This window comes from Grammomys surdaster, unplaced genomic scaffold (assembly GCF_004785775.1).
Source record: "Grammomys surdaster isolate TR1022 unplaced genomic scaffold, NIH_TR_1.0 894, whole genome shotgun sequence".
In the NCBI taxonomy this organism is placed as follows: domain Eukaryota; kingdom Metazoa; phylum Chordata; class Mammalia; order Rodentia; family Muridae; genus Grammomys; species Grammomys surdaster.
The window spans coordinates 13,076-23,810 of NW_021605313.1; the positions used below are offsets into that span (position 1 = coordinate 13,076).

General features: G+C 36.3%; 1 protein-coding gene across 1 annotated transcript; it reads left to right on the forward strand.

The window, feature by feature from the left end:
- Positions 1-7,958: 7,958 nt before the first annotated feature.
- Positions 7,959-8,897, forward strand: LOC114634184 (olfactory receptor 51F2-like). Its single transcript, XM_028782853.1, has one exon. It carries the CDS (start codon positions 7,959-7,961, stop codon positions 8,895-8,897), a length of 939 nt encoding a protein of 312 aa, XP_028638686.1.
- Positions 8,898-10,735: the final 1,838 nt, after the last annotated feature.

The window sequence follows — 10,735 nt, forward strand, 5'->3', positions numbered from 1 at the left end:
CGCCTAAGAGTGTTATAGCTGGGTTTTCTTAGCTTTATTTCAAATTTTCTGAGGAACTTCCAGATTGAATTCCAGAGTGGTTGTACCAGTCTGCAATCCCACCAGCAATGGAGGAGTGTTCCTCTTTCTCCACACATCCTAGCTGGCATCTGCTATCACCTGAGTTTTTGATCTTAGGCATTCTGATTGGTGTAAGGTAGAATCTCAAGGTTGTTTTGATTTACAATTCCCTAATTACTAAGGACTTTGAACATTTCTTTAAGTGCTTTTCAGCCATTTGAGATTTCTCTATTGTGAATGTTCTGTTGGTTCTATACTCCATTTTTTTTAATTGGGTTGTTTGGTTTTTTGGAGGTTAGCTTCTTGAGTTCTTTTGGATATTAGCCCTCTATTGTATGTGGTATTAGTGAAGAATTTTTCCCAATCTGTAGATTGCCAGTTGGAATTAGAGGCTCATACCTAAACATAATAAAATCAATATACGGCAAAATATCAAATTAAACGGAGATATACTTGAAGCAATCAGACTAAAATCAGGAATAAGATAAGGATGCCTATACTATTCAATATAGTTCTCAAAGTTCTAGCAAGAACAATAAGACAACAAAAAGGAGGTCAAGGGGAGACAGATTGGCAAAGAAGAAGTCAAGGTACCAGTATTTGCAGATGATATGGTAGTATTCATAAGCTTTCTCAAAAGTTCTACCAGAGAACTTGTACAGCTAATATACAACTTCAGCAAAGTGGCTGGATATAAAATTAACACAAATAAATCAGTAGCCTTCCTAAATGACAAATGGGCTGAGAAAGAAAATAGGGAAGACCCAGAAATAAAATCATGTACTTAGGGACACCTGATCTTTGACAAAGAATCCAAAAATGTACAATGGTCAAAAGAGAATATCTTCAATAAATGGTTCTGATCTAACTGGCAGTTTGTATGTAGAAAAATAAAAATAGATCCATATTTGTCACCTTGCACAAAGCTCAAGTCCAAGTGGATCCAGAATTTCAACCTAAAACCAGAATCACTGAATGTAGTAGAAGAGAAAGTGGGAAACAGCTTCAAATTTGTGGGCTCAGAGGATTGGGTGGGTGGGGTTCCCCAAACAGAACTCCAATGGCTCAGGCTCTAAGATCAAGAATTGATAAATGGGACCTTGTGAAACTTATCTCTTCATTTTAAGAGATATTTAATGAATACACACTATGTAGCTGCTGTTAACTATAATACTTTCAAAGTTATGTTGTTCCAATTATTCACATAACAGAATCACTGACAAGAAACACATAGAATGTTTAAGGAGACATTTTCAACTCTGTATCAATCACCAGAGTAATATTTCATTTGTTAAACTAAGGTATATACACATAGGATTTCTATGTTTATATTTTTTCTTCATGTGGATCTTTCCCATCTGTCTAAGCCTCCATGAGTCCAGATGTCAGTTAAGCATCCCAGGGGACAGAGCTCTGAGTCATCCAGCATGGCACAGAAATCCCACATGCTAGTGTTTATTCCAACTGAAGCAGTGAATCCTTATAAGATTCTCCATTCATAGAAACGTGTGGGTAACCTTCACATAACCCACGATAGAAGAATAAGAAAAACCTCCACTCCCTGTCTAAAGGTCCAGACAACCAGCTACATCCTGGTAGGAAACCATACTTTTTCTGTCTGTAATATGTTTGTCTGTTCATTTTAAGCTCAATGTAACTCATGTCAAAAGACACATGGAAATTTCAGTGGAAGTGAGTGAAAAGACTCATACGAAGTTTCTGATGTTTTTTCTTCAACATATCTACCTGGAAGGTCTCTATTTCTCCACGTTGGTAAAGGCACAGCCCTTTTTTACTTGGCCCATGGCATTCCACTTCTCAGAACTCCTCTCTCTACTTTCACCTCTCTGTTCGTTCAAGTCCGTGGCACTGCCTGTTCAGAAACTCCAAATTCTATGCAGAGGTTTCACTTATATATGTTTTAGTAGTCATAGTAAATGTATGTCCAAGTGTGAAAATGTCCAATGAAACCCAACATTTTGTAAGACATATATTCTGTATTTAACTTAGAGTGTATTCATGACACATATATTAATGAAACTCCCAAGTACAGACATGGGCACACCCTCATTAATACTGATTTACATTTCATTTCTCATAGATTTATATTTCTATAGCACATTTATTCAAACCAGGGACCTGGAAAACATCAGCTAAGTTTATACTTTTAGTTTAATTCTCAACACAGATACCAAGGACTAGCCTCAGCTTGGGGAAGGGTTCCTGAGAGAAGGGGTGTTTGGGAACAGCCTAAAGAAGGAAGTGGAATCAAGCATGGCTCCAAGATGACAGCCTCAGTTCTGCTGAAATGGTTTCCTGACTGTGTGTTCTCTGTCTCTGTCTCTGTCTCTGTCTCTCTGTGTCTCTGTGTCTCTGTCTCTGTCTCTGTCTCTGTCTCTCTCTATCTCTCTCTCTCTCTCTCTCTCTCTCTCTCTGTGTGTGTGTGTGTGTGTGTGTGTGTGTGTGTGTGTGTGTGTATGTGTGTGTGTGTGTGTGTTCTGCTCAACCCTAGGCAGCTTTTTCTTACTATTCTAAAGCTCTCTGGTTGAGACAGCTCTCTCTGCTAGTAAAAATTGTAAAAGCTATTTTGATAGCTCATGGGTTTTCTGACCAAAGTCAGAAAAGATAATCTAAAATAAACAATTATTGGATCTTCTGACCAAGTTAGAAACCCTATTAGAAAAAAAATACTGAAGATCTGTTTCGTTCTCCAGGCATCTCCAGACAGCTCAGCTTTCTCTAGAGAATATTCTAAAGAACTATTATCTAGTTCCCTTAGCTCATCCATTGCAGACCAAAAAAACAAAACAAAACAGTTTTTTATTTACATATCAATTCAGTCATTGATTTCAGGTTTCCTTTGGATTATCTTATGAATCAGCATCCTGAGACTACAGCCCTTTGATTCTTAGGAGACAGCAGGCATGCATGTTTTCTTAACATTGCAAAAGAATTCAGAGATCTGTCTGCCTTTATTAAGCAAGCTAATTGAGTGGGACCCTGCCCTGAAGTTACCATTTCCATCATGCCCAGGCCTAACTTTGCTCTGTCCTAGGCTGACTCTGAACTAAAGAATCTATCTGCCTTTGTAAGTATAAACAAAAAAACTATGTTAACATGGAGGACATTCCTCAGAAGAGTCCTCCACTGCTAGTACTGGTTCCAGAAAATATGCCTATTATTACACAAGCAAGTCTTATGCCCACAGCAGTCATCAAGACATCCCAGGGGCAGGAACCGTATCACTCTGTCCCCACTTAGCCCATGTCGGGCTTGACAGAGAGAGAGAACGCAGCACAGTAATGACCTCATTGAACAGACCTGGATTCACCCACTGAGTCCGTTACATCCATCAGAGGAACCCTCAATAAATTCTTCACTCTGAAGCAGCATTGTCGTTCTTTTGACTGTGGATGATGTCCGATCATCCTGTATTAACTAGTAGTCATTTGATGATTTTTTTTTTCCTGAACCAATGAGTATTATTGGGGTTAGTTACAGGAATATGGTGAGAGGTTACTTACAGGAGCAGATATGGCTTCTCATGTTCCCTTTTTTCTGTAGTGAGAGCGTTATCTAACTGAATATTGTGTATGTTTCAAGTGGGAGATGTTTTGCTGTAAAAAGAATTCTTCATATTTTACCAAAATAAAAACTCCATGCTTTACCCCCTTAGCTTAGCCTTAACTTTGTTATTAGAAGTTCTGTTTCTTCTCCGCAATTATATTAATATTTCCCTGGATTTTGTTCTAAAATGTTTGTGTTTATTGATATTTACTTATTTATCAGGAAATAATTTCAATATAGATTTTGGTTATATGCATTGTGTTTTATTCAAGTCAGTTTGTCAAATTCCTATTATCCACTACTTCTGTCTACAACTACTAGATTTAAAGTCTAGCTTACCTGTCCTTCTTCCTGTACTTTAATTCTATCCCAGGGTTCTATTTGGTCCCGAATGGAAACTAAAACCTCTTATTTATGTCAGTATATAATACAATAGTGCAGAAACCACAACAAACCTTTCTATGTTGGTAAAGAGCTGTCAATCATTTTAGATAAAAATATTTCTTGTCTATTTTTGTTCCATTCTCCAAAAAACATCACAGAATTTCATGTTTTTTTAAGCTTATATGAAGCTGTATTTTGTTTATTGCTTACCTTTCATAAGGAGACCAAGACTGGACACTAGATTTTTGCCAAAAACTCTATTGATGTTGTTCTCCAAATACTTTCTATGCTCAGTAATTCCTGGAGAAGTTTCAAATCCAGACTTATATTTAAGTCTTCAGTATAGCATATGTGTTTAAAAAAAAAGTATGCATTCCAAAAATTAGTGCATTTGTAATGGAAACCATCACCACTACCCTATTTTAGAACATTTTCCATCACCCAAAATAGTTCCCTGGTTGCTGTCCAATTCCCACCCCTAGAGAGACACAAATACTAACCTGCTTTCTGTCTTCAAAACAAGTTTCAAGACTAGGATCATAGCTCAGTAGACAAGAGGATTTGCTACTCAAGCACAAGGATCCAAATTTGACTCCCAAATACCTATGAAAAAGGTCAGGCATGGCCATTCATACTGTTACCCTAGCCCTGGGGAGGTGGATCTGAAACAGCTGGATCACTGAGGCTTGCTGGCCACCAGCCTAGTTGCAGCTTCAGTGACAGACCTTAACTCATAGGATTAAAGTGAGAAATGACAGAGCAGGACACATGATGACGTCCTCTGGTCTCTGAGCATGTACAAGCATATGAACCTGCACACACAGTACACACACAGCTCAGACACCAAAATTTCTCTTTTCTACTTAACTAAGATTGGTCACACTGTGTGTAATCTTCTAACTACAGAATTTTCATACTGCATAATTTGCCTGCATGCATTCACGTGGCAGTAATATCAGTTTTACTTTTCCTTGTTGTCTGAACACTATTTCATTATAGAGATGCTTCACAGTTTGCTCATCTGCAAACAGCAGATAAGATTTGTATTCTTCCCAATTTGGGACTATAGTAACTAATGCTATCATGAACATTTAATGCATAAGTGTGTATACATATGCTTTCATTTGTCTTTGGAAAGTTTCTAGAAGTAGAGTTTTTGAGTCTTATGTTGAGTTTATGGCTGAATGTTTAGGAAACTGCCAATTCATTTTTAAAAGAGAATGTACTATTACATGCTGCCAGCCCTACAAGGTGTTTCCAGTATCTCCATATATTCTCAGAACTTAGCATTTTCTTGTTTGCCTTCTCCTCAGCCCTAGACATTTGGTTATATAGCCTTATCTCAATGCATGTAGAGAAACATCGTCTTGCTGCTGTTGACCTTTCTAACCCATCACCCTACCATGACCTTCTACATTTTCATATCTTATAGTTCACAGTGTCCAAGTCTTAGTAATTGAGAAGTGTGAATAAACTCAGGAGCAAGTTTATTTTTTTCTGTAGCTTAACTTAAATATTTCTTTTCTTAGTTTGATCCTTTTAAAACTGGCTTGATTTAAATTTCTTTATAGAAATTTATATTTTACTCTGAAAAATTTACAACTTTTAAAAAGAACTTTTTAAAAATTGTTCAACACATCTTTGGGGGGGCATTTCTGACTTTCCTAAAAGACAGTCTTACAGCAAACCCCCTTATTCTCTGACTTAGAATCTTTCCTTCTCTTCTCCTACAATGTTCCCTGAACCTTAGGTACAGGATATATTTTCTGAAACTGGGCTCTACAACTGTGCATTTTGATTGGTTGTGTTTTTGCTGTGGTCTCTAGTGCAAACAGATGTTTCCTTGATAAGGGCTATATTCATCTGTGAGTATAAGAAAGAATTGGCCTACTTTAATCATCTCCATACGCTTTAGTTTATAGGAATTACTCTCAGTGATATTTTATTTAGGATGATTTTCAATTTTAGCAGTAGATCGTGTGTTTTCTCATCTCTATCAGTGTTGAACGTTTAATAGAAGAGTTGAGAAAGGGTTTCTTTTTCACTGTGCTAGTAATAAAGTTACTCTGAAATAGAAGTTTTGGAAAGCAGACAGTGATATGAGCTAGACACAACTGCAGCACAACAGGAAGTGATGGTTAACACTGAAAGAAAAAGAGGTTATGAATTTGAGAGGGTGGAGAGTGAGGTTACATGGTAGGAGTTAAAGGGAAAATGATGTAATTTTATTTTAACTTCAAAAATATATGCAAAAAGCAGACAAGGTGAGAATATGCAGATTTATGAGTTTGGGAGCATACTTTATGGAAATTGCATGGGTCTGCAGATATGTATGTACAACTATCACATAAGTAATGAAGAACTAATAACTAAAGTGAGAAAGAAAATGCAAAGGCTGTGTAAAATACCCAGTCTTTCCATGGAGAAAACTGAATTCTAATGCAGTCGTATTGTGTTTGAGATTACCTTGAAAGTGTGGAGTGAAGAAATTTAAAAATCTAGCTGGATCTACTATTCATACTATTAGTCTTGGAACAGTAATGCTTTAAAATTTAGAAAGCATGAAAAAGTAAAATGTGTTGTCTTTGTAATGCCAGAGGATTTTAAATTTGTAACAAACAATACAAATAGGCAAACTCATCATCTATGTCCATAAGTGAGCAGTATAATTAGACACTAGAAATGTTTAAAAGGAGGCATAACTCATTGAAATGACCATGGAAGTCTTCTATTACAGCTTCAGTAGAAATTTGGAAGAAATTTTAAAAACAATTTGATGATTATTTTGGCTTTTATAGTAAATATGTAAATATATTTAAAATGCACTACTTTGTGTACTCACATTTTGCCAAATAATCTCTTACTTGTTAAAAGTTACTTCCACCAATATAAACGCAGGCCACAAAACAGGTGCACACTCTTAATGTATGTTTTCAGTCTGAACAGCAGACATTTTAAGTAATTTTATATTTACCAACAAAGATATGTATCTCACATTGGCTCCGTTTATTAGTAGAAAATAATATTATTAATTGAATCAAGATTGTATCATAATTACCATCATTATCACCCATCATCAGATAACATGGTTTAGTTTGTAATAACACAGATTCTGAAGTCTTTTATTCTCTGAATTCCTAGTGTCATCTCTCTATTTTTACACACTTGAAGAGTTTACCCAAACTTTTAAGACTTACCTATCTAGAAGACAAACACATTTCTCACATTCATCAGAAGGCTCAAAAAAAATTTACACAAATATTTAGAGGATGTGTGAGACAATCTTAGAATTGACACATTGGTATATATTGCTAGAATCAATTTCAGATTAAGAGCCAAACCACATGAACTTATAAAGAGCTTATAATTTGACTCAGTGACCACCACCACAAAAAGTTTCCATAATCATGAACAAAGCAGGGTTTTAGTGCTACAAAACAAGAATTTCAAGTTTCAGATTCATAAAAACAGAAGCATCTCCTAAAGAATCAAAGTTTTAATTAAAAGTAATGATTGGTGACTATATAAAATATAAAATGTGAAATAAAGTTAGCTGAGTAAGTTTAAATTAGTTCAAAACTAATTAAGTAGCTGAGGTTTCTGACAGAGCTACATATAATTTTGAGTAAAAAAACTCCCAACAAAATAACATCATCTGCATTGTTCTATTTATATCAAGTTCAAAACTAATAATTGATAATTATGTCAACAGAAGTTAAAAGAAAGATGACAGCTAAAGTGAACAACGGATCGGGTAGGGCATTAGGAATCTGTCTGGTAATGTCCTCCTAACTGGTGTCAAAAGTAGTTGCTGGGTACATGTAGATGTCAAACTTAACTGAGCCATATAAGTGTCATGCACTTTATTGAATGCCTATCTGACTTCAACTAAAATAATTTCGAAATTTTAGATTTAAGAAGTCAAGATTCTGATTGGCCAGACCATAATGTCAATCTTCTATAACTCCACCTCTCCTACTTTTCTCTTGACTGGTGTCCCTGGATTGGAATGGGCTCATCCCTGGATCTCCATTCCCTTCTGTTGCCTCTACTTAACTGCACTATCTGGAAATTCTTTGATCCTGTTCGTAGCCCTTACTGAACCAACTCTCCAAGAGCCCATGTACTATTTCCTCTCTATGTTGTCCACCACTGACATCTGCATCTCTACAATCGTGACAGTGCTGGGAATATTCTGGCTCAATGCCCGGGAGATCAGCTTCAGTGCCTGCTTGTCACAGATGTTCTTCATTCATCTCTTCACATTCATGGAATCATCAGTACTCCTAGCTATGGCCTTTGATCGTTTTGTAGCCATCTCAAATCCCTTGAGATATGCTGCCATTCTAACTCATGCAAGGATTGCACAAATTGGTCTGGCAGTCATTACTAGAGGGACTGTCATTTTGACCCCACTAGTCCTGCTCCTTAAGCGCCTATCATTTTGCCGTAGCCATGTGCTCCATCACTCCTATTGCTTCCACCCGGATGTGATGAAGCTCTCATGCTCCGACACAAAGATCAACAGTGCATTTGGACTAACTGCCATTATCTCTACTGCTGGAGTGGACTCTGTCTTTATCCTGCTCTCCTATGCCCTGATCATTCGTTCAGTTCTCACCATCGCATCCCCTGGGGAAAGGAAGAAGGCTTTCAGCACCTGCATTTCTCATATTACTGCCGTGGCCATCTTCTACATCCCCTTGATCAACCTGTCCTTTGTCCACAGGTTTGGAAAACACGCCCCACCCTATGTGCCCACTCTCATTGCAAATGTGTACCTTCTCATCCCCCCTGTGATGAACCCCATCATCTATAGTGTGAAAACCAAGCAGATCCAGAGGGCTATTCTCAGACTTGTATATTGTAAAGGACCTCATGTTTAACAATCAGTAATCACATAAAGATTCATTTCAAGATGAGAAACAATTATCACACATTAAAGGCTAAAGTTATATGGATCTAGGTATAATCCAATCAAATACATTCAAAATAATATTTCCTAGTGCATTTTTCTTTTTTATCACTAGAACACTTGTGCAGATTCTCATTATCTCTTATTATTTTGCATTTTATTGTTTTACTTTTATTTTTTTCCTAATTTAAATTTTTCATGCAACATATTTTGATCATTTCTCCTTCCCCAAACCCTCTCAGATAGCCCGCCTCCCTATCTACCCGGTTTCATGTTTTCTCTATCTCTCACTCCAAAAAAATACCAGCAAAAATAAAATACTAAATTCAAAATTAATGACAAATAAGGCAAAAAATATCAAAACAAAAAACAAAATAAAGCAATACTCTTCCCCACAAATGAGTCTCTTTTGGGCTGGCCAAGTGTTCCTAGGCATGGGGTCCTACCCTGGAGTGCGATTAATATACTCAGTGACATTCCATTGGCAAAAACTGACTTTCCCTTCCCAGAAAGTATCAGTTTTACATCTTTTAAATTAATTTTCCAACAACTCAGCTGAAAAGAAATTTTAAAAGAGAAATAAATATGTCTTTTGGATTTGTTTCCCAAATATAAACTGAATGAACTAATAACACATTCTATTCTTGATTCTAACTTTATTACATCATTCTAGCAAAAGAACTAAACCATCTCCCTAAATCTTCTTCTTAAAATTATTTGAATCAAATCAGGAATTCAATAAAGTAATTAATTTATCTAAACAGCTCTAATTCATGAAAGTTCATCTTCATGTTGATCTGCGGGGAATTTGTCCAATAGGGAAGGATGATACTCAGGAATCATTAGGCTATGTAATAGTAACAGGAAAGGCATATCAGCTGCAAGAAACAATTCTGAGGTAAAGTCTCTAAGGAGCTTGCATCTCAGAGCATACCCATCATAGCCATGCAAACACTAAGCCATCTCCAGAAAACTCACTTGCATTCTTTCCTAGATAGCTTCTGATATAAGATAATACAAGATAACTTAATTCTAGACCTTTCACCGTTAGAAGCTCTACATAGTCATTGTAGTCAAATTAACTAATATACATTTGTAGAATGGTCAATGTAGGTGTGACTTCTTCCTAGAAACTTCAGTTCTTGTTATTTCTTACCTCCTGTCTAAAATAAAAAATTTTTTTGATCTCTCTCTCTCTCTCTTTCTCTCTCTCTTTCATACACACACACATACACACACAAGCAAACACACACTCATGATGGAGGTGAAATAACTCTGCCTAAAGACCCAGAATATAGGATGATTTTTACAGTCTACTTCCAAAGCAAGTAGGGAAATTACATTCCTATACTTTGCAGATATGTTCAACACTGATATTTTCCCTGACAAACATCAATCACAAGTTTAAAAACAAGCACCTCATCAACTGTTTGTGAAGCTACTGGATACACAAGCTGCGAAGATCTAATGTTCAACATACAGACAGTAAACAATGCTATGTTGTAAGCTTAAAATTGGCTGTGAAAGTTAATTGTGAAACTCATCAACAAAAGACTAAGTTATAACATGATGGCTAAGTTAATGATCTAGACATGCACGGTCAAATTAATTCAAGTTCTTATGTATCTAGAATGTAATTTCCCTACTTGCTTTGGAAGTAGACTATAAAAATCATCCTATATTCTGAGTCTTTAGGCAGAGTTATTTCACCTCCATCATGAGTGTGTGTTTGCTTGTGTGTGTGTGTGTGTGTGTATGAAAAAGAGAGAGAGAGAGAGAGAGAGAGAGAGAGAGAGAGAGAGAGAGAGA